The 23597-nt window shown below is 36.7% G+C and overlaps 5 protein-coding genes and 1 long non-coding RNA gene across 6 annotated transcripts in view; 3 read left to right on the top strand and 3 right to left on the bottom strand.

Moving 5' to 3' along the window:
• Nucleotides 1–2909, bottom strand: part of LOC100636673 (dynein beta chain, ciliary-like) — a gene marked incomplete at its 3' end in the record, with an annotated part of 29177 nt that extends 26268 nt beyond the window's left edge. Inside the window, exons 1-5 of the mRNA XM_020001763.1 lie at nucleotides 2764–2909; nucleotides 2657–2707; nucleotides 2415–2608; nucleotides 1852–2122; nucleotides 1556–1786 (exon numbers count right to left, since the gene is read on the bottom strand). Coding sequence (XP_019857322.1) covers nucleotides 1556–1786; nucleotides 1852–2122; nucleotides 2415–2608; nucleotides 2657–2707; nucleotides 2764–2814 — 798 coding nt within the window. The remainder of the gene's footprint in view (nucleotides 1–1555; nucleotides 1787–1851; nucleotides 2123–2414; nucleotides 2609–2656; nucleotides 2708–2763) is intronic.
• A 5571-nt stretch (nucleotides 2910–8480) lies between these two features.
• On the top strand, nucleotides 8481–8822 carry LOC109585629 (uncharacterized). The gene is made up of 3 exons (XR_002186576.1): nucleotides 8481–8512; nucleotides 8568–8663; nucleotides 8728–8822. It is a non-coding gene; the product is annotated as an uncharacterized LOC109585629 (long non-coding RNA).
• A 96-nt stretch (nucleotides 8823–8918) lies between these two features.
• LOC109585630 (uncharacterized) lies at nucleotides 8919–14363 on the top strand. The gene is made up of 15 exons (XM_020001764.1): nucleotides 8919–9090; nucleotides 9682–9780; nucleotides 9835–9903; nucleotides 9962–10022; nucleotides 10075–11705; nucleotides 11788–11853; nucleotides 11905–11958; nucleotides 12013–12151; nucleotides 12259–12489; nucleotides 12540–12599; nucleotides 12647–13216; nucleotides 13277–13392; nucleotides 13441–13587; nucleotides 13640–13862; nucleotides 13924–14363. The coding sequence occupies exons 2-15, from the start codon at nucleotides 9778–9780 to the stop codon at nucleotides 14238–14240; spliced, it is 3687 nt and encodes a 1228-aa protein (XP_019857323.1). The 5' UTR covers nucleotides 8919–9090; nucleotides 9682–9777; the 3' UTR covers nucleotides 14241–14363.
• Nucleotides 14215–14889, bottom strand: LOC100635915 (low molecular weight phosphotyrosine protein phosphatase-like). The gene has a single exon (XM_003389567.3). It carries the CDS (start codon nucleotides 14846–14848, stop codon nucleotides 14372–14374), a length of 477 nt encoding a protein of 158 aa, XP_003389615.1. The 5' UTR covers nucleotides 14849–14889; the 3' UTR covers nucleotides 14215–14371.
• A 72-nt stretch (nucleotides 14890–14961) lies between these two features.
• LOC109585631 (protein rolling stone-like) lies at nucleotides 14962–17597 on the bottom strand. The gene is made up of 2 exons (XM_020001765.1): nucleotides 17397–17597; nucleotides 14962–15869 (listed from the first exon to the last, which is right to left on the bottom strand). Exons 1-2 carry the CDS (start codon nucleotides 17502–17504, stop codon nucleotides 15027–15029), a joined length of 951 nt encoding a protein of 316 aa, XP_019857324.1. The 5' UTR covers nucleotides 17505–17597; the 3' UTR covers nucleotides 14962–15026.
• A 21-nt stretch (nucleotides 17598–17618) lies between these two features.
• LOC100636549 (uncharacterized) overlaps nucleotides 17619–23597 on the top strand; it is a 10146-nt gene continuing 4167 nt past the window's right edge. Inside the window, exons 1-6 of the mRNA XM_020001762.1 lie at nucleotides 17619–17727; nucleotides 18453–18604; nucleotides 19004–21303; nucleotides 21691–21906; nucleotides 22158–22285; nucleotides 23380–23534. Of these exons, the coding sequence (XP_019857321.1) occupies nucleotides 18475–18604; nucleotides 19004–21303; nucleotides 21691–21906; nucleotides 22158–22285; nucleotides 23380–23534 (2929 nt within the window). The 5' untranslated portion in view covers nucleotides 17619–17727; nucleotides 18453–18474. The remainder of the gene's footprint in view (nucleotides 17728–18452; nucleotides 18605–19003; nucleotides 21304–21690; nucleotides 21907–22157; nucleotides 22286–23379; nucleotides 23535–23597) is intronic.

The raw sequence follows: 23597 nt of genomic DNA, 5'->3' as shown, positions 1-23597 counted from the left end.
AATTCCTGAGGCAAAGCCACAATCCAATCATAGCTCCTCTCATTGATTTAGGACACTGGGCTAGTATAAATTCAACTGAAGTAGCATTGTTGGTGTACCATAAAATAGTTTCAACAATTACATCAAAATACACCCAGTTTTGTGGTCTGGCTAATAATATATTATCAAAAACAGTGAGACAGTGAAATGTTTCTCCAAATTTATAGTTACCAATAAATGCTAGTCCAGTGTAAAGAACATTAACAATGAATATTAATACCAGACCAATTCCTATTCTTTTCAGCATACTCGGAATGTATTTACGAAAGTATGATTGCTTCAAAATAAATAGCATAAATACTACAAGAAATACATATGCTATAAACTCTACATACATCCCAGTATTTAGACCATTACAACCATATGAAGTTGCATCCATGCTTATAGTGTAACGGCCATACAGGCCTACAGATAAACCACATATAAATACTAGTGGAACTAATCTAAGAATAGTCTTCACATCTTCTACCTCTTCCTCTGTGAATGGGCCACCATATTTATCCTTACCCAGGTCTAGTCTTGAAGGGGCCTCTTCCTCCCAGTAGGTCAGAGCACTACGATTCTCAGGATACTTGTGCTTCCTAGCATAACACAGTACTCTAACTATCAGTTTGATTGGATTAACTGTATTCACTGGAGTAGTATCAAGATAACCATTGAAGAGATTGTGACTGACTAGTACTGTAGCAACACAGGCAATGATACTTCCCAACCAAACCATATACTGGTACTCTGTTGCAAGAGAATTGGTATTAAAAATAATAAATGAACCTAACAATGGACCAAGATTATGCCAGTGTATGATAGCAGTTAGTTCATCACTTGATGATCCAATGAGCTGATCAATATTGAATGGTACCAAATTAACACGAATAGCCATAGTAATAAAAAATACTGCATAAGAAAAGATTATGTAAATTATCATTAAAGGACAGCCAGGAGTTGATGGAACCAGTTGTAGTGAGACCATTAGTAGCATAAGGATGACTAAAAGAAACAAAGAATATAATCCAGCAAGGATCAATTTATGATGACTTATTAGAAAATCTCCTAAATAACCAGCAACAATAAAACAAAGGCAGAGCCCAAGTTCAATCTTTCTAACATGAGCTAAATCAACAGACACAGCACTAGCTGCAACAAATGAAGCGATTCCAATGATTAGATCCCAGAACAGAACCAAAACTGCTTCCCTTGAGTGTATTAGAAGAAAGTGACATGGAGAGCATCTTCTCTTAACTGATGAAGAGTGTACCAGTAGAGGAACACTCTCAGACATTATGATAGTAAAAGTGAGCAATGTACATATAGAACAGCTTTAAGAATTTCAATATGTATCAAGCTTATTTTAACAAAGATAACAATAGCACATGCAAATGGAAGAATGATTAAAATGCACAAAAATAATGATTAGTTGTTTGAACAAGTGTCCTACTGCTTTATACTACTTTCAGTGTTATAATTAGTATTTACTACACACTGTACATGCATTATAGGTACATGTGCATGATCTTACCACATTAATCATTAGGTTTGATATTTCTTGTAATAGTACCACTAGTCTTGCTGGTTGCTGATAATGACTGCAGTTACACCATACAAGGCACACACAGTGGAACATTGGTCCCAGCTTCTGTGGAATCTCTAGATAGTCACACTCTTCTAAATCCTCAAAGTGTGGCCTAAGTGGCTTTAAGTGAATATAAATATCCTGAGCTTCATTGAGAGCTGTAGTGACATCAGCAGTCTACATTATAATTATAATTATAATTGAATATAATTACTATATTAAGTGCACATTATGATACTGACCATGTTCTGTAATGCAATGAAATAGCTGCTCTTGGTCCTTTCCAATAGCCAGGTCATCTTCTGTGCTTTATCCTCATACATCTGCTCTACAATGCTCTCCAGGTCAATGACCTGATGTTTCCAGTACTCAATCTCAACCAGTGGTCCTGGGTCAAGTCCTTGAAGGAGAGGCTGAGCTGAGCTTTTAACTAAAACACTTCGTATCTGATGGGACCAATCAATGATTGCTGTCTCTACTGTATGAATCAGGTTCTTCTCAAATGGTTTACCCCTAATAAAGTGTACACAATGTATCCATTATTAATAGGTGCATCAATATTTTCCTAATAAAGATGTACATGTTACAATAAATGCAATATATCATCACACTTTTTAAAATGTACAGTTGCTTCATTCATTAAATTCTACATTATTTAATGCTTTAGGTGTCAAATTCATTGACCTAGTTCACACTACATGTACACAGTGTATGCACATGTGTACATATAAATAATCAAAAAAAATCAATAAAAATAAGGAATAGGTGTAAAAACATGTACATGTACTATGATTAGGTTTCTCACTGTAACTGTAGTTCAGCTGCTTCCAGGACCGCATCAACTTGAGGCGGTAGAGGTAAGAGGGTCTTTCCTTTCACGAGACCTGACAATACATATACATCACTCTTCAAATCACCAACATGTCTCTTAATATCTGAGGCAACCACTTGCGGCCATTTGACGTGATTGGAGGAGCTCGAAAGAAGAGGAACGAGAACCTGTTGATAGTAATAATAGCTTGTAAACCACTTTTATACGCAACTTACTGAGTCCACCATTGAGGATAAGTGGTCCAGCGGAATGGGGTAAGAGGCCATCTGTAAAAAAATTGGAGCCATTTTTAATTAAAGGGTTTTCTGGTCAAGAAGCCTACCTTTGCCCATTTATCCGGCTTTGGCTTTTCAGCCGACTCCTCTTCAGTCATGAGGAAAGGCTTTGTATTATTAGAAGTCTCTTAAGTTCAAGAAGAGCGAGTTCAATACAGAGACAAGATTTCAAAATAATGACACCTGCGGTTTAATTTATTTATCACCAGGGTTGTCATGGTAACACGCGCCACTTTTAATGTTATTTTGAATCGCTGTGGATTAAATTTTTCCACAATGATTATAATTATAGTTTTTAAAACTTTTTAAAAGAATAAAAACAATAATATAGTCTATATAAAAATAAGGCAAAAGTAATAGTAGCAAGTTTATATTTAAAAGTAGTCCAGCATAAAGCAAATTACAGCACATTTTAAAACTGATACATTATAGGCAGCTTAAGGAATAAATATATACACTCAGCTTTAATGTAAGAGAGAGAGAGAAAAAGGAGAAAGAAGAAAAAAATTAAATGTCAAACGTCACTTGTTACTGAACTCAGTAGGGATTCCCTGTATGACGTAGATCCATAAAACATGTCAGTGTTACGGGCAGACAATCCATTTCTCTCCACATCAGTCCCACCATTAACTGTACTAAAATGACTCTTCCTTCGCTCATCCCTTCTCCTCTGAAACCCTCTTACTAGATACTGAGCATAATCTATTAATCCTGTGACCCAAGCAATGTGGTAAAACAGTACAACCACAAAAGTGATGAGAAACAGAAACACAGAGATTTCACATATGATATTTGAGCCCAAGTAGTTGTTCTCTTCTAAGAAATACCATGACATGATCCCAACGATTAGGAGCAAAAACATGATCCAGCAGTCGAGTATGTTAACAAGCTTCTTTTTAAACGGTTTCAAATATGCCTGTAAAAACAACATGGATGATATGATAGGTGTCACACTCACATATATCTTGGTGATGGACACAGTGATGTAGTACATATAGAGAACATAGATAATCATCAAAGCAATGAGTCGTCCGACAAACCAATACTCCTTCCCTTCCTTATATGGTGCATGAATTGCTTCTATAAAAGGTCGAAGGTACTTGCTTGATAATGGAGAGCGGCGTAACGGCCTGGCACAGATTAAGATTACAATATAAGGAAGAACAAACATGATTCCTACTATCAATGTGATGATCATTAGTGCAAGATGGCGAGATTCACTGTAAGTCACTGCACCATCATAATACCAGACTTGCACTTGAAAATTGCCCCTTTCCGTTCCATTGTCATAATATATAACAGCTGGAGAAAACACTTTAATTGTTCGGCCAAGAAGATTTGAAAACGAGAGGTGAACAACAGTAACCAGAACTTGAATGGAAGAATGAGAAATGTAATTAGAAAGCTTTTGAGAAAAACGGCTTAAGAAAATGAGGACAACAACAATTGTCAGTAGATAAATGGGAAAGAGTAAACTGAGACCAGCTTTAGACAACTCAGACAAATTCCCTAAAAAACACAAAGAGAATCCTCCAAGATTAAGATTAAGGAATGATAAGATGGTGATGCAGATTCGGCCTATGACCCACACTGCTGATGATGAATGGCCAGCAAGGTGGATATCAAGCATATCAACTAGGCCAGCATTTGCTGCCTGTGCATAAAATATGATCCCATTAAGAGTGCCGGTGGTTAATGTAAGCTGCAATGCATACAGGGAGAATATAAGCAAGGGGCCAGCCAGTAGGAAGATGAATACAGTTAGTACTGTATAACCAACTGGGCAGTGCTTGCATTCTGGTGATCCTAACACTACTGATGTACCATCAGGACATTGACTACACAGCACCCCTGTACGATTGAATTGGCATAAAGACTGATAATCTGTTGAATCTTCTGGATTGAATAAAGTGACTTGCTTGTCGTCTGAGATTTTAAAGAATTGATATTTTTTATTGACAGTGCAGTACTCAACAGGGCAAGTTTTTGATACACCAGTTGTATAATTATTGTTCCCAGTAGGGTCATACTCACCAATCCATGGTATATTCCAGTCTGGCCTTTTAATTTTCAACTGGTTAATGTCACATTGAATATCATAGTAAAGCATTATTTGATGAAGAGATTCACTGCAATCGCATTTACCTGAAGCAGTGTTAAGCTGAAAACCCAATGGACAAGCATATAGGCTTAACCCAGTAACATTTGTGAATTCTCCATTAAATATTGAAGCGCCTACTTTTAGTTCTAAGTAACCAGAAAATGCATGATTTACCAGTATTGTGATGTTAATAGCAGTATAATTGTGACCTTCTTTCAATTCGTGCCATTGAACATTATCTGGAAGACGTGCCATCCCTTTTAGAGTTTTTGAATCCAAGCATCTATTAACAGTTTTGTTGGTACAGTTTATTGCTTCTATGGTGATGGCTAAATTTGCCCAGACAAAATCTTGATAAAATAAAGCACCAGCCTCAATTTCAAATGTAGTTCCAGGATGTATATGTGTGGGTAGTTTTTTCATGTTATACAAAAGCCTACTGGGTTTACTGGAGATCTCCAGAAGAGAACTATTGTATCTGGCAGTGTTGATAATGGTAAACATTTGATCATTATAATAACTAGTGTTGTCTATGTAATCACCATTAATATAATCATTATAGCAAGAGTAGAGAGGGTAAGCATATATAGTATTTCCTCCATCTACAGCTTGATTGTCAACAAACCTGATATCCTTACGATTAACATCACTTGATATATTCATTGCACACAAGTTATTATCAAATGGGGTTGAATCCTTCTGTAGGTACAATGCTCCACCTAGCTTCTCAGCTATGTTGTTTTGAAAAAGAGCCTGAAGACCAGGAAAAAAATGAAGTTGACCTTTTCCTTTCATTCTAATTGCAGGACCAAACGCTGCAACATTATTTTTAAAAGCAATATTGCCAGATAAATAAATGTTGGAATCCTCTGAATAAACAACTGAACCGTCGTTATTGTCAAAAATAGAAACTCCACCAATTTCAACTCTGGGGAGATTAAAAAATGAGAATATACCAGTGGAGGAATGATCATGTATCTGTTTTACACCATTTTGATAATTTTTATCAGCAGATATACTTTCCAGGACTATTGTGATACCTTTATTTGATTTCACTAAATCAAAACTCTCTGCTGTAAGGCAGGCTCCATTCATAGCACTGCTTTTTTCAGCAACATTATCATGAAAGTTTGAATTTGAAATGTTAATAAGTATGTCACTTCCTTGATTTGGTAATATTCCAATGTACATGTTCCCTGGTGTGTAGTGACTTTCCAAAAAATTATCAGCCTCAATAAGTGGCTCTTGTTTTTTAAATTTACAATGGTTAACCAAGAGAGGTTTCAGAGGTGAATGATCAGACATGTTATGTTTTGAAAGCACTATCCAGTAAAATGCTATAGCAGCTCCACTGCATAATGCATAGTTATTATTACGTTTGAATGTAGTATGTTCTATGATAGTTGCACTATTTAGTACTGCAGGTTGTAATCCATGAGGGATGTAATGGACTATCATTAGTGCACCTGCATGTAGACCAACGTTACGAAAAAAGGTTGAGTGGCTCATGATATTAACTTGAGCTCTGTACTTTGTTTGAGTGTATAATATTGTCAGTCCTGCAGCAGAGAACACCTCTTGTGTCTTATCATTACTGTATAGATAACGTTTGTAGAAACAGTAATGGATTGAAGGATTGTACCCTTTTATGTAATAATTAGCAAAAAATGTTGAGTTCCAAAAAGTTAATGCATACACATTTTTCCTATTTGGATCATATTTCTTAATGTCATCATTGTACTGTATTACAATGCCACTGGCCCCTTCATAATTTCCACCATTTGATACATTGAGTTTCGTTAAATTTGATTTCCACATGTTAATACCAATCATTGCATATCCAATATAGCTTTCAATAGTAACATTATCTGCTTGCAATGAACTATGTACAAAGAGCAAAGTTGTGTTCTGTAGTTCATTACTAAATTTTAGGAAGGCATTTTGATTGTTAATGTAACTAGACAATGGTACTAACCCTCCACAGCCAATGAAGTTCAATTTATGAAGCACTACGATGGAATTTTCAAAAATAAAGTTTAGTTGCGAATTATTAGTACAATTAATGGAACTCGTGGCCTCATTACCAATGATAGTAACATTTAGATTTTCAAATACAACCTTACAGCTTAATTCTTGTGATATATCATAAGATAGCTCGGTAAGTTCAATCACCAGTGACTTCCCTGACCTGTTCCTGCACAGAACATCCTCCAGTTGACTTGAATTATGAACTTGTTCAGAAACTACCAAATGATTTGCCAGGAGGAGGACAAGAAGAAAGAAGAGACTTGAAAGAAACATGACTGAATATGAAATGTGTCCTAACATCAAAGAGGAAGATTATATACAAGATAGCCACAACAGTGGCTTAAGATTCAGTTTCAGTTTTGACTTTGAGTCAGTTACAGTTTATCATTAGGAGATAAACTGGACATTGACACATGGCCACTTGAGACAATTAGGTCAGAGAAAGATGCACTTGTGTACTTTTAAAGGTGTATCTCCATCAGTACACGTGCTTAGGTAATGTTAAATCATGACACAGCAAATCGCCAGACAATGACATCATTACATGGCCATGTCCCTCACCCTATAGCTGTATTGGTTATCATTGTTGTGATGTGCACCTGATAAAAACATTACTAAACATCAATATCACTTTAGTTTGTATACATTAATTACTTATTAGTTGTATGTACAGTCAGTATAGATGTCAGTGTTAATTAGTTTTGCTTTAGTTATGTTATCAATGAGGAGATCTAGGTTTGTTATTGTTAATCTTTGTAACACGCTTTTGAAGTTAGCCTCAAAGTTACTGTAAGGATATCATGTCATGTAGCAAGCCTATACACAAAATAGCAGAACTTAAATTCAGTATATATAACATAACTAATAGCATATGTCGTACTATGTCCTGTATTGCAAGCTGTGTTGATTCAATGCATGACTTACATCCTTATAAGGAAGTTATGTTTCGGGACTATTTGTGTACTGTTATTGATGTGAAGCATATTTCAAATCAATATCATGCTGTGCTGCACAGATTATGTATACAGAAGTATGATGCTATCATGATGACATATAAAAATTCCCCCATATTGCACTTTTACTCTATATTGTTCTGTATTGAATATTGTCCTTTGGTATAGCTAGTTTCCAAGAGAATCCCACTATTTTATGAGAGTGGCTCGCATGTTGCATATTTGAAAATTTATGCTTTAGAAAATGTGCTGTTATTCAATTTTTACGTAATAAGACTGTGTCATAATACTGAATGTGGCATGCAATTATATGGGTGATCTCTAATTTCTAATCTTGCAAAATCAAACTCACAGTAAAAGTTTCCAGATAGACAGTTTAGATCACAATTCAGCATCTATCAACCTTTAGTAGATACAAAAGACTTTGAGGAATCGTATAGACGACAATTTAAACAAACTATTTCTTTGATGACACAGTTTAAGTAAGAGTAAAAAATTCAATATGTACAATACTAACTTTCAATAGTTTTAACAATATTAATACATTAAATATTAATCAATAATTTAATTCTTAGATATACATGTACATGTATTTGGCTCAATGCAAAGCTTTTATTATGTAATAATATTGATATTCATTAAGTCATATCAATTTTCTTTTGTTTCAAATTTCTGGTTTTGTATGGGGTGTGTCAGTACAAAATGTCAGCTAAGGTAGGAGGCTGTGTAATTCAAATTATTTCTAATTTGTACGTTTTCATTATGCTAGTTATATAAATACTGTTCGAATGGTGAGCCAGACAAGGTGATCAAGTTGATTCATGAAAGGACAAACTTAAATTTAAACTGGAAGCACACTGGAAAAGTATGAGTACTATATATATAATGCCTGTACTAGTGCACTGAATCTATTTTTCACTATATACCAGTTCTATCGTACACCATTGGTTATTGCCAGTCATAAAGGACACACAGAGATAGTGAAGATTCTTCTTCAAAATGATGCACTGAGAACACCTAGAGATTCGGCAAGTATACAATAATTTTTGAACTATTATATTTATATTGCCTTTTTCTTTTAGTATGGTTGGAATGCCCTAGACTATGCTTGTCATCATGGTCATGAGGATGTTGTTTACCTATTAATCAGTGATCCTAACTGGGTCAAGAATGGGAAAACATTTTTCTTTAATGAATCTTCCTTGCACATTGCATGTCGGAGTAAGAGAGTTAGAATTGCTATTGCACTTCTAAAGAATGGAGCTGAGACAATTATTAATGATAAAACTTCTGTGAGTCATTTAAATTTTGTTTTATTCCACTAATGTAATGAGATTGACTCTAAACTTAATCCATGGCATAGCAACATGTATTATGCATTGTAAAAAGTTATTAAAAATAGAAAATTTCTTCTAGCCCGATAAAATACCCTGTACCAGTCTTTGGCCTGATTCTAGAGCAACTTTAAAAATTCATTAAAAATTCAAATTTCATATATTTCTACACAACGTAAGTACATGTATATGTATCAGAAAAAGTTATTAAAATGGAGAATTCTCTAATAGTCATTTTTGATGAAATTTGACCAAAGTCCTTATACAGGGACTTCTACCTATTTTTGAGCGACTTTAAAAATTAAAAAAAAATCCAAATGTGATTGGAATCAGCTTAAAATTTCTTTGCATAATGAGTACATGTATGTGTATGGGAAAAAATTATAAAAATTGAGAACAGGAACATATGCATGTACATGCATAAGTACTGTACTTTGATCATAGCTGCTTGCTGCTTGTAAAATTGATTTATCATCCTTGTTGAAAAGAAAAATTCTATGTTATTAACAAGAGTACTTTTAACTAATTCATTAATTGATTTTTTTGTAGAAGAGAAATACAGCGCTTCATTTTGCTGTCAGGGCTAAGAGCTATGAGCTTGTTGAAGCTTTGCTAAAGAAGCAAGCCTCTATTACAATCAAAAACATGGTATGTTTAATTATATCATTTTCTCATGACATGAATTTTTTATAATACCTATAGGATAATAAGACACCATTTGAAATGGCTAAAGATATGCATTTCCTTGAAGCAGTACAATTAATAAAGGAGGTATGTGTATTATTTATAATACCGCATTTAATTTAGCTACTTTTTCTTTTACTTGTAGAGTATTGTAGCAAGGCCTTTAAGAGAGCATGATACTGAAAATGATGATGACAGTGTCAATGGTATTATTATACAAGTCATTAATAATTATGTAGTAAAACAATTTTATTGCAGGACAAATGAAAGTCCCACGGAATGTTAAGTTCCTTGTTTCTGGGCCACCACAAGTTGGGAAGTCTGTTTTTACCAAACGATTCAAAGGAGAGATCATTAATCTTAAAAAAACAAAGAAATTGGCCGATTCCGCTGAATTTACTCCTCCTAATAATCCAGATGATACAACAGACGAGCCTAAATCTAATCGAATGTCTTTTGTTTTTGACACGGGCATGGGTACACATATGAAGGATATAATAGATATTGACGTCCAGCAATATGAGATGTATAATGTATTGCCACACCTTTTCCAAGGGCAAACCTTTCACTTGGTTGTATTTGATATATCAGTCGATCTCACCAAAGAATTATCCATCATCAGAGATGATGGTTCTAAAATGTGCTACGTTCCAGTTCAGTTTTTGCATCAGTTATTATCACATTACAATGATGTTCGATCTTATAATAGCAGAGCAGTTCTTCTAGCTACGAATGTCGATCGCATTGATGATAGTTGCAGATCTAGTGTTTTTCGTCAAAAAGATAAGGAGATCAGGAAGTATTTTGGAAAGGCCAGCTTTTTATCCAATGGTTTCTTAGTCTTTGATGATGACACTGGTCTTATTTTTCTTGCCGTTGATAACATGAATGGAAATGAGGAGGAAATGAGTCAAATATCTTCTTTTATTAATAAAGAGCTACAAAAGAGTTCATCTGAAGTAGAAGTTTCAATCTCATGTTCATCATTCTTCTACAAGCTTCGGGATCATGGTGGTCTCATTCAATTCAAAGAGTGGATAGAAATGGCTAAAATTGATGGAATATCACAAAAAGAAATACCTCAAATTCTTAATTTTGCATCGCAAGAAGTTGGTTTATTTCTTTATTTTGAGGAAGTGGAAGGTTTCAAGGATTTCGTTATCATTGATCTCAGCTCTTTCATTCGTACCATAACAAGTGCACTACTTGCCATATCCTCCAAGAACAAGGATATTTCAAACACAGGGATAATTTCAAAGCATGATCTGGATCAAGTTCTTTCACTAAACAGCCACTTACCAATTGAAATGGCTTTTATTATCAACCTTCTTAAATATTACAACATACTGCTTGACTTTGATCCAAAACAATATTTTATTCCAAGTCTCCTGTTGCCTGATACTCGTATTGCAAGCATTACTGAAGATGAAATTAAAACGAAAAATCCCATTCTATTTCAATTTGAGGATGCCTCTAATCCTATTACTGTGCTTTCAGCCTTGGTTACTGAGCTTTCCAAAGAAAAGGCACTTCTTGAATCAATTCGTTTCAATAACCACATCAAGTTTCATCATCGCAATACAAGCATTAGAGCTATGATTCGTTTTTCATATTTGGAGATTCAAGTTGATGGTGGCTCTGGGGATCCCTCCAATGTTTACGAATTTATGAAGAAAGTTATTTTCAATTCGCATGATAAGGCTCCTCCATTTTTTACGGGGTTTTACTGTTCAAGTGTTCATCCAAGACCTCATTTCAGCAAGTTGGAGAGCCCAGGATATACATCTATGGTTTGCACCGAGTTTCGAGAGTGTCCTAATCATCAAAAGGCTATAGCACTATCTAGTCATCATAAAGAATGGCTTGTTTCATATACACCAATGGCAAAGGTATGACCTTTATTTAATTGTATGGTAACAAACAATTCATTATTAGCATTTTTATTGTTGTTTGTACTTATTTTTTATCTAGAAAACATCCTTGAGCTTGGAGTTATTGAATTCATTAGAGAAGGAGAATAACAGGATGAAATCTGAGGTTTGATTTAAACCGTTATTAGATCTTAATTTTATTATAATAATTATGCAGAAAACTCAATTGTTAGAAAAATTTGAACTGGCACAGAAAGATAATGACATATTGGTATGGGTGCCATGCATGCAGCATCTATTATATTATCTTATTGTATACTTGTAGCTAGACAAACTCAGAGAGAAGGATTTCTACATAGCAATGTTACAAGACAGAGTAAAAGAAAAAGACCATCACATTAAAAAGCTATTATTAAATAAAGAGGTTGATATGGGTCACATTGGCATTATGACTCCTAAACCAGGTAGGCAGTAACAGTATAATTTTTTGTAGTTAGAAATAGAATTTAGTTAAATGAACTACATCCATAAGGCAATATGGCTATGACAAATTTTATTTATTTCTGTATAGACATGATTCATAAAATAGCAGAAGCTCTTAAACCAATGGAAGATGACTGGTACATGCTAGGCGAGTTCCTTGTTGTTGGTGAATCTCAATTATATGAAATTGATCAAAACAAAAATGGCTCTGATTCTAAATTGGAATGTTTGCTCTACAATTATGCTGATAGATGTCATGAATTGCTCAATCAAGTGGAGAAATTTCTTAAAAAGATGGAAAGAGATGATTTATTAACAGGTTAGAATAGATATATAATGCATTGTGAATGTGATATCATTGTCCAATAGAACTTTACAAGTCAGTATGTGACAATGGTATTTTGCATGATTATCTGGTTCCATTACAAGGTTAGTTGATCATATCAATAACTTATAATGCATGTAATTAATTATAGACAAACTTGATGACGTGGGCTACCTCGTGCCATCCAAATGTCAAAAAGGGAAGGAGCCTAGCTACGAAAGACTAGGTTGCCTCATTGCTGGAAAAGAAATATTTTTAATTCAAGGAGGAAATGCTCACCAAATGAATTGGAAGGAATATGGTCTTAGTATCAGTATTTCAGAAGGAAGTCTATCTTCTACAGAGACTGCTATGATATCTGTCGTTGCCCTTGCAGGAGGGCCTTTTATTTTTCCAGAAAACACAGTTCTTGTTAGTGCTGTGTATGCTATCTCTGTCTCTAAAAAACTCCTCAAGCCATTCAAGCTAGAGCTGCAGCATTGCGTTAGATTGGAAGACGAGAGTCAAGCAAAGTTTCTCAAATTTGTAACAGCTCCCATCAGCTCTGCTAAACTTCCACTTCAGTTCACAGCTGTAGAAGGTGGTGAGTTTCCCATTGGAAGTAGCTATGGCTCGATTAAGCGTGGTAAATATTGTCTGATGGGTATCACAGGAGAAAAGTCCACTATTGCTGCTGATGATCAGTCTGAAGGTGATAAATCTAATAAGCAATTAACTAGAGGTTTGAACAATAATAATTATGCATGTAATGTTAATAAGCTTCTGTTTGTCTTGTACACAGTGCCTACTCCTATTGTTAAAGCTATGGGGTACACTCTAATGATTTATTATGAACCGAAATATAGAGAGTATTGGGTGACTTTCACTGCTGTCAAAAATTTAGATGCTTTACATAAGGTAAGACATCAGATACAACAATCGATCTATATATTAAAATTACTGTAGTACATTGAAGCTGAACATGCTACAGCAGAAAAAGGACCACATGAGCCTTTTAGTTTTAAGGAGCAGCACACAGAAATTCAGCTGAAACTTGAGCCCACCATAAAAACAGATCGTTGGACCATTCAGACTCACAGTGCATCTTGCAAAGTAAGCATAAATATCATCATTATTAAATAACATAACCTTAATTTTTTTGAAGATGCGCCAAACAGACATGGATATGTTTGGTGAAGGAAACCACTCACTTCCACCTGAATGCATCATATCTGTTTATTCATCATCAAATGCCTATACTGATGACTCTGATTCAGCACTACATTATCCTGTACCTGTTGAAGGTACTACTGAGCCAATGACACTTTTTATTCACAGACAAGTTGTGACTTCACCAAATTCACCAGCAAATCAATTTTCCCCTGCAGGTAAAATAATGTTGACTTTGATACTTTTATTATATTTTACCACTGATGCCAATATGTGTAGATGATGATAAAGCAAAAGACATATTTCAGGAACAGATTGATGAACTGACAGTGTTGTTATCTAAAACAGACAATAGGTTGATAATTGCTTCAAAATTGTTCAGTAAAAAGCTCATCAGTGAAGCCGGCTATAATGCTGCTACTGATGAAAACAACAAGTCTGGCTTGCAGAACGGAACCACTCTGTTGATGTATATCAGAGAAGCAGTTAATCAATCAGGCAAATCAGCAGCTAGACTAAGAAATCTAATTGATATTTTTAGCAAAGAAGATGCATTTAAACCAATAGCTGAAGAAATGTCGAAAAAGCTTAAGTAAATATATACACTGCACATAGCATAAAACAAGAACTACATCACTTATAACAATTAAATAGTTTAACAATAATTAATAGTTAAATAGTTTTAGTAACATTAGGTAACACAATATCTATAAAATTAATTTCTATTCTATTTCTGTTCCTCGTCAGTCATCTTAGTACGTATAAAATTAGTACAAGCCCTCAGACATTGTTCATAAACTGCTTCAAAGTCTCGGTCGTCACCATAATAAGGATCTTCGATGATGTCAGGACCTTCTCTATCATAGCGACCCAGCAGCTCAATCTTAGCGGAAAACTCTCGCTTCCTCGGAGCCATACGTCTCACGTCCCTCACGTTATCATCGTCCATGCAAAGTATATAATCAAAGTTATCATAATCTTCATGGCAGATTTGTCTTGCTCGGTGAGTTGAGGTAAGTCCTTTTCTTTTCATTAGTCTGAGCCCACGGTGGTCGGGAGACGAGCCTATTTCATAGCGTGAGGTTGCCGCACTGTCTACAGTCCAGTTCTTTATGTTTTGGTCGCTCAGTAGCTTGTTGGTGACGGCCTCGGCGAGTGGAGAGCGACAGATATTTCCAAGACAAACAAACAGAACTTTCACCATTTTTTTGTTTCAATCCAGACACGCCTCTTTTAATGTTATGGGTGTGGTTTATTGCAAAACTAATGAATAATGTAATGAGATGAAAAGAAAAAATAGTTAAAAAATCAAAATTGGAGTTTTAATATCATTACTGAGTTCATGACAAAAATTACATGTACTTTTGGTGAAAATGAATGTTTCAATTATTGAGCTCTATTTCTTCATCAGTTCTTGGTTGAGTTGGTTTACAACACGAGCAGTGCTTGCCAACTAAAAACAAGAATAGCTCCCTAGAAAGAAAAAGAAAATAAATCAAGACGTGAAGTGGTATGGTAGCAATCATCGACACTAAACCGAGAGCAGCTGCAGTCCCGGGATGATTCATGTAGTCCAGTACGCTGTATATGTATCTCCTACCGCTGACGTTAGTACCACCTGCTGCATAGTAGATCCCACTAAAAACAAGCCAGGTTACACCAAAGGCTAAAGGATATATAAAGTGAAGAAGTCGGCTTGGGATCCCTGTCAGGTAAATCTCAATGATTGCTAGTACGCCGGTGACAAGGTGAGTGACAAGATTCACAAATGACCAGTAATTGAAGTTAGCATCAGGATCATAAAGGAGACCCCAGAACAGTATAACAACGTATATTGACGTGTGGATAGCAGCTGCATATAATACCCAGAGGATCCTCTGGTGCCAATAAAGCTTATTACCAGCAAAACCGCAGCAACCAGCTGGTCTGTTGTCAATCAGTAGCTCGTGATTGCAGGGACCTCCTCCATTAATGTCGAGATCGATGTCTTCCACTTCTTTCCTGCAGGCAAAGACTTGAATGAACATGATAGTCACTGAGATGGAGGACCATGTACAGTAGAGGGTCCACGCAAAGAATATCCAGTTGGTGAGAAATATGAAGAATTTTTCCTCTCCATTAACTGGATCAAAACCGGTAATGAAGATACTCACAATAAAGAAGATCGTCAATATGTAGCGATAGATAAGATAAGGGAGTTGATATATCAGTGAATAAGGCACCCACTAGAAGTTAAAAGAAAAATAAAATGATAATATTCAAGATCATAGTGTCAGGTATTAAATGAATTATTATACTATGAACTCAGTAAGAGGATTTATACTCATACTATAATTGGGAATGTCCAAACATTGGGAGTGATAACTTAGTAAAAATTTAGAATGATTTTGGAGCTATTTTAAGCATTTTGGGGATCATTTTAGAACCATTTTTCAGAAAGAACTATGGGCTATAGCCTTGGGTATTTTTCAGAATTTTTGCATTTTTTAAAAATGGTCGAAACTTGAAAAATTGAAGTCGGAATCACCTCAAACTTTCTACACAGCATAAAGACATCAATATGTATCAGAAAATGTAATAAAAATTGGGGGTCATTTTTTAGCCAATTTTTAGAAAAAACCATGGGCTATAGCCTTGGGTAATTTTCAGAATTTTGGCATTTTCTTAAAATGGCCGTAACTTGAAAAATTGAAGTCGGAATCAGCTCAAACTTTCTACACAGCACGAGGACATTAATATGTATCAGAAAACGTAATAAAAATTGGGGGTCATTTTTTAGCCATTTTTTAGAAAAAACCATGGGCTATAGCCTTGGGTATTTTTCAAAATTTTGGCATTTTCTTAAAATGGCCGTAACTTGAAAAATTGAAGTCGGAATCAGCTCAAACTTTCTACACAGCACGAGGACATTAATATGTATCAGAAAACGTAATAAAAATTGGGGGTCATTTTTTAGCCATTTTTTAGAAAAAACCATGGGCTATAGCCTTGGGTATTTTTCAAAATTTTGGCATTTTCTTAAAATGGCCGTAACTTGAAAAATTGAAGTCAGAATCAGCTCAAACTTTCTACACAGCAAAAGGGCATCAATATGTATCAGAAAATGTAATAAAAATTTGGAGTGATTTTAAAGTGATTTTTGGAAAAATCATAGCCTTGGGTACTTTTCAGAATTTTGGCATTTTTTTAAAATGGCGTTAACTTGAAAAATTGAAGTTGGAATCAGTTCAAACTTTCTACACAGCATAAGGATGTCAATATGTAACAGAAAATATAATAAAAATTTGGGGTGATATCAGGGCCACTCTTGGAAAAAACCATGAACTTTTAGTCTTGATTTTTTATTCTTCAGAATTTTGGCATTCAAAAAATAGCTGTAAGTCCAAAAAACCGGCCAAAAGGTTGAAACTCTACACCCAATGGACATTAAACTTGGCTTTGCTTGATATGTTTCACGTGATTATAAAACATGCTGCTCATGTTCAGAAGCCACTCAGGAACATTATAATAAATAATTATATGTAGATCTAACAGTAATACAATACAGATTAGTGACCACTATCCCGCTTAACTTAACAAGATGTCTTAATTGAACATAATTGTACAACACTTCTTGTACTTTAACTGTACGTGACATTACCAGAACAACCAAATTACAATAGAGGGCTTGTTTTAATAAGAATAATAATGAGAACAACAGTATTTTTAAATAACAAAACTGTCTGTCTTTTGAAGTGGTTTGGCTGACTCACTGGTGTAAATGCAAAGCTCCTCCAATCATGGTATGAAAGACAGAACTTGGAATAATGAAATTCCCACAGTAGACCCTTGCAAACCCTAGAGCAGCTTAAAGAAGGCATGATCTACTGATAACTTCCTGTAATGAATTAGCGAAATTCCACTTTGTCTGTAAGATCCACAGCTTGATTTGATTACTGTCTCATATAGGCGTGCCCTCGTGGTCTCGTGTGAATGTATAGACACATTCTGTCTGAGCTGGCTTTGCTGCTTTGAATCGGCTCACTATTCTTCTCTCTTCCCCCACTCTTGGTCTTTGCTGTAGGGACTAGGATCAGCTACCAGGTAAAGGGAATATCTCTTGTAGTGAGCTGAGATTGTGCGAGGCTTGAAAATAAATTTGCTGGTGTAATTTTACAAAATTAATAAAAGCGACCCTGTACAAGACAAAATGGCTTGTAGACTAGACCTCTGCTTGTACTCACTTCATTGTTCATCCTGTTACTATTATACAAGTCTTCCCTGTATGTGTATAATGATAACAATACCTCCCTATTGTCTGTTACAATAGAAAGTGTTGTCTTTTACTAGTCACAGCATTGAATAATGTGCATTGAGGCTTATAATCAACAACTATACTGACCATGATTATTAGCCTCTGTCATACTTACTGTATTCTGAGCATGCACTATCGTATTACACTGTCCAGCAACATACCTTGTATAGGAATGTAATTCAGTGAAGTTATTTTAATGAAAAATAATATGAAATTAGAATAATACAGTCTATTGAAGCAGTGGTGTAATTGTAGAGTTATTTGATGAAAGTAATAAGAAATTAGTGGCTAATGTAGGTTGACCTATTGCACTGGCTATTATACTGCCGCAGTGTCCTACATCCTATAACAGTATTTACTTAGTTCCTAATTTGGTGTGGTGCTCATTATGATCTATGTCTCTATGATAACTGTAGTGCACCCACTCTCCCTCTCTCTCTCTTCCTCTCTCTCTCTTCCCCTCTCTTTCTCTCTCTCTCTCTCTCTCTCTCTCTCTCTCTCCCTCTCTCTGTAGTGTGGCAACATTGTAAAGTCTAATGGAAAAGAAGGGAGTCACACAGACACTTCCTTTACCTCCTGGCTGGAGGAAGTTGGAGTCAGATAAAGGAGTGTACTTTTGGCATAAGGACACCAACAGAGTGCAATGGAAGTTCCCCAAAGAAGAAGGTTAGAAAGAATGTGTATTATATACATGCATATCATGGTGCCAAGGGCTTACAATGTATGTATTCTTATGTAGCCTCTTTATTAAGGACACCATTGGGCCCACACTACCTGTCCTTAATACATGTACAGTGTAGCCTCTTTATTAAGGACACCATTGGGCCCACACTACCTGTCCTTAATACATGTACAGTGTAGCCTCTTTATTAAGGACACCATTGGGCCCACACTACCCGTCCTTGAATACATTTATCATGTTTCATCAAGAAACATGAAAGAGAAATTAGTGTTGTTTTAGTTTTGTGGAGTATTGAGCTATTCCCTGATTACAATAATAACAACAATGATAATAATTGTTATCATTATTATTATTATTAGTATTTCTTCCCGCTCCTCCCTTAGCTTTGTCTTACTTAAAGTTAAAAGATACCCACGGCTATGTTAACGTTGGAAGAGGTAACAACAGCCAGACAGGAAGCTTAGATACGACTATGTATGCCGAAGTTACAACAAAATGTCTACTGGAAAAAGAAAATATAAACTTAAACGACAAAGAAAGAAGTAAAGTAGCATTGAAAGTGCCAGTCGAGCGTCCATTGCTAGATAATGGCTACTCTACTCCTAGCATTCCAATTCCTCCTGTTTCTAGTCCTCATCATTCGTCCGAGGGATCTCCCCCTCCCCCTCTTCCCTCTAGGAATTATGACGAAGAGGATTACATGGAGGACACTCCTCCCCCTCCACTACCGGAGAGAACTGATTTAAGTGAGCAGCTGTTATCACCTTTGAAAATGCAGCAGTTCTTGTACTCAAGTAACGCCAGTGCCATTAATCACATCACAATGGAAGTACGAGGAACTAAAAAGCAGAACCATTCACAGGACGAGATACTTTATGATGAGCCGATTATCAAACCAAAGGTTTCTAAAGAAAGTGCAGCTGCCGATAGTGTATTTTATGATGAAATACCTCGGGCATTGGCTAGACCAGGTAAAATTGAGTTTATGATAGCTGCTAATCCTTCATCAAGCGAGAATATAAAAGGATCCTCGTTAACATCTCCAGTTGTAGAGAAGGCCATTAAAGAGAGTGATGATAGTGTCATGTACGATGAAGTGACTACTCCTAATAAACCAAAGACGTTAATTAAAACTAATCAAGAGGCTCCACCTCCTCCTCCAAGAACCTCGTCATCGCCATCACCAACACGCTCAACTAATCCTCTCTCTCCCCCTCCTCTCCCTCCTCCTTCTGTCCCTCCTCCTCCTGTTCCTCCCCCTTCTGTTCCTCCTCCTCCTCTACCCCCTAGAGATCTCTCTCCCCCTCCTCTCCCTCCCCCGGTCTCTCTGAGTCCCAAGTCTCCAAAGCAGAGACCCTTAGCTCCGGTAGTAGCGTATCACGTCACACAACCCGTTATTAAACCCAGTTTGACGGATGATGGACTAATGACTGTGTCTCATACTAGACAGAGCTCAAAGACGCTGCTCCCCAGAAGACAGCTCCCCGCCCCAGAGATCCCATCAAGAAAAGCTTCTTCTGTGAGGCTGCGACGTAAACATTCCCCAAAATTAAAGAAAGCCGATACTTTTGACGTACTTGAGAAGGAAGATAAAGAACTTGGTGAGTACGATCATTTGGTTCACGCTGTTAAGACGAAAGGATCAACTCTACCACACAGATTAGATGATCCGTGTTATAGTAAACTGCAAGTTGATAAGTCTTTATTAATGAGATCTGGTGTCACCATTGAAGGGTCTCTAATGTCAGCCAGTAACTCAAGTATCCCTGATATCGTTGACTCTCCGCTGACGCTGATACACGCCCCCAACCCACCCAGCCCTGTGATTAGGCCACGCCTACATGATTACGAAGATCTTGATACTAACGTTGATCCAAGTGATTCACTTATCCATGCACCTAACGCTCCTAGCACCAAAATAAAACCTCGTTCCCACGACTACGAAGATCCAGATGAAAACATCGACCAAGATGAGCTTATCCATGCACCTAATGTCCCTAACCCTAACCGTAAACCACACCCACATAATTACGAAGACCTTGATAAAGACTCCCCTGGTCAGTTTGAACTGGTACACGCACCCAATGGTCCGTCTTCTAGTCCGGTTCCTAAGAACCGGTCGCATACTTACGAAGATCTTGCCGACAAGCCTAAAGACAATATGATTCATGCTCCTAATCCACCTAAACCAGATATAAAGCCTGCTCCTCACCTGTATGAATCTGTTAAGCATCACGAGACAGGAGGTGACACTCCAGCCCTCGTTTGGGATAACAGCGACATGAGGCCCGGCCTATCCTCTGGGTTTGGTTCCGGGGCTAAGACCCAAGCCGACTTGAAGACTAAGCAACGTAAAACTTCAAATACTCCTATCGCAAAACCTGAGAGTGTGAGCGATGAGGATTTCGAGAGACGACTGGAAAGACTCGATAATCACTACTACCCTGAAATAGACATACCACTCTGGCCTGTCCCTGGGGGTGAATCCTCTGCTCCCCCTCCTCCTCGTCGTGCCTCTGAAATCAAACAAGTTGTTAGGAACAGCTGGAACGTGTCGACTGGTTCTAACGGGCTACCCCCCGGATGGAAGAGAGAGGTGAACGAGCAGGGACAGGTGTTTTATTGGCATTTACCAACTGGTAATATCCAGTATACCAAACCAGAGGGACCCAATGCATCAAAGGTTAATAATACATGTGTCATGTTTATCATGTTATATTAGTATGATATGTATACAGTATAGCCTCTCTTAATGGACACTATCTATAGCATACACCTCCATTTAACGGACAGCACCTAGTGTACCAATTACATTCCTTAATGTATAAAATAACCTCCACATAAAGGACACCTCTGTATAACAGAGACACTTTCTGCTCCATAAGTGTCCATTATATAGAGGCTACACTGTACATGTACATGTAGTGTCATTACTGTTAGTAGTAGTGCAGTGCGTTTAGAGTAAGTATTGTATCTCATTCTTACTATAACACTTATTCACACTCATTGATCACACCAATTACTGATTACAGTATTATTACTATTTATTTATTAATTTATTTATTTCTAGAGTATGAGTCCGTCTGATTCCGAAAGAGGTTCTTTATCCCCTAGAGTCTTAAAACCGACCACATTCGCTGCTGAATACTTAGGATCCGTTGAAGTACAAGAGGAGAGGCTGATAAAGGGGCGAAGTGTACAGGTGGTGTTTAGTGCCATTGAGATACTGACAGCTAAAGATGGACCCCCACCTCAAGTGTTACAGCAAGTTGCTATGTTTAAAAGGGTAAGTACAGTATAGCCTCTCTTAATGGACACTCTCTATAGCGTACACTTTTTATTGTACATAGTACATTATATGTTTTTAGCAGCTTCTGTGTACTGTTCATGCAGAAGTAATTGCCATTCTGACAGTTATTTCTGTTATAATTACACCAACATGGACCGAGCAATATGTCATCTTTTAGTGAACATGTGTTTGACATGTGTACATGATCAGTGTACACATGTATTCTCTTATTTTCTTTGTGTTCACAGAATGACAGAGTACACCTTCAAGTGTGTGGCATGGAGCTGAAGTGGTTAAATGTCACAGACGGGACAGTTGTAGTAGTACAAGCCATTAATAGAATTAGAGTCTGGGGAGTTGGACAAATCAATAACAAGTAATTTATATACTGTATTGTACTATAGTGTAGCCTCTTCTTTACTAAGGACACCATTGGGCCCACACTACCTGTCCTTAATACATGTACAGTGTAGCCTCTTCTTTACTAAGGACACCATTGGGCCCACACTACCTGTCCTTAATACATGTACAGTGTAGCCTCTTCTTTACTAAGGACACCATTGGGCCCACACTACCTGTCCTTAATACATGTACAGTGTAGCCTCTTCTTTACTAAGGACACCATTGGGCCCACACTACCTGTCCTTAATACATGTACAGTGTAGCCTCTTCTTTACTAAGGACACCATTGGACCCACACTACCTGTCCTTAATACATGTACAGTGTAGCCTCTTTATTAAGGACACCATTGGGCCCACACTACCTGTCCTTAATACATGTACAGTGTAGCCTCTTTATTAAGGACACCATTGGGCCCACACTACCTGTCCTTAATACATATACAGTGTAGCCTCTTCTTTATTAAGGACACCATTGGGCCCACACTACCTGTCCTTAATACATGTACAGTGTAGCCTCTTTATTAAGGACACCATTGGGCCCACACTACCTGTCCTTAATACATGTACAGTGTAGCCTCTTTATTAAGGACACCATTGGGCCCACACTACCTGTCCTTAATACATGTACAGTGTAGCCTCTTTATTAAGGACACCATTGGGCCCACACTACCTGTCCTTAATACATGTACAGTGTAGCCTCTTTATTAAGGACACTATTGGGCCCACACTACCTGTCCTTAATACATGTACAGTGTAGCCTCTTTATTAAGGACACCATTGGGCCCACACTACCTGTCCTTAATACAAAGGTGTCTTCATTATAAAGAACATTGCTAAAGTGAAAATATTCACACATACATTATAAAAGAGGCTACACTGTACACTGTAGATAACAGTTATGTTTCTACATTTCAATCTCAGTTGTGATTGTAGTACAGCACATTGTGCCCTTTCCTTGTATCCAGAAGTATGATATTGTATTTTATGGAGTTATGTAAACTATTTATACACTGTACATATTCACTCACTGAGCCTAATTGATTGTTTTTATACTCTTTCTCTCCTTAGGGATTTTGGCTATGTATCACGTAATTTAAAAACCCATCGTCACCAGTGTCACGTGTTTCGATGCGACATTGCAGCTGTTGGGTTGATCCAGTCGCTACTTGACAGTCACGAAGTGAATCGGAAGTTCGTCCCTTGTCCTGGTCAGTATCACTTTAGCTGACTCTTTCTGTTGCTGTGTTGTTGCTATTTGACATGATTTATGGGCATTTATTTAAAAG

This window comes from Amphimedon queenslandica, unplaced genomic scaffold (genome assembly GCF_000090795.2).
Source record: "Amphimedon queenslandica unplaced genomic scaffold, v1.1 AMPQUscaffold_13033, whole genome shotgun sequence".
In the NCBI taxonomy this organism is placed as follows: domain Eukaryota; kingdom Metazoa; phylum Porifera; class Demospongiae; order Haplosclerida; family Niphatidae; genus Amphimedon; species Amphimedon queenslandica.
The sequence above is the reverse complement of the archived record's forward strand: the minus strand, read 5'-3'. Positions and strand labels throughout refer to the sequence as shown.

Coding starts and splice junctions, on each gene's coding strand:
- LOC109585631 (XM_020001765.1), bottom strand. CDS start 17,504: ATGCCTTCTTTAAGCTGCTCTAGGGTTTGCAAGGGTCTACTGTGGGAA. Junction 15,870..17,396: donor GGAGCTTTGCATTTACACCA/GTGAGTCAGCCA, acceptor TTTAACTTCTAG/TGGGTGCCTTATTCACTGAT.
- LOC109585630 (XM_020001764.1), top strand. Junction 13,588..13,639: donor CTCACAGTGCATCTTGCAAA/GTAAGCATAAAT, acceptor ATTTTTTTGAAG/ATGCGCCAAACAGACATGGA. Junction 13,863..13,923: donor AAATCAATTTTCCCCTGCAG/GTAAAATAATGT, acceptor CAATATGTGTAG/ATGATGATAAAGCAAAAGAC.
- LOC100635915 (XM_003389567.3), bottom strand. CDS start 14,848: ATGGTGAAAGTTCTGTTTGTTTGTCTTGGAAATATCTGTCGCTCTCCA.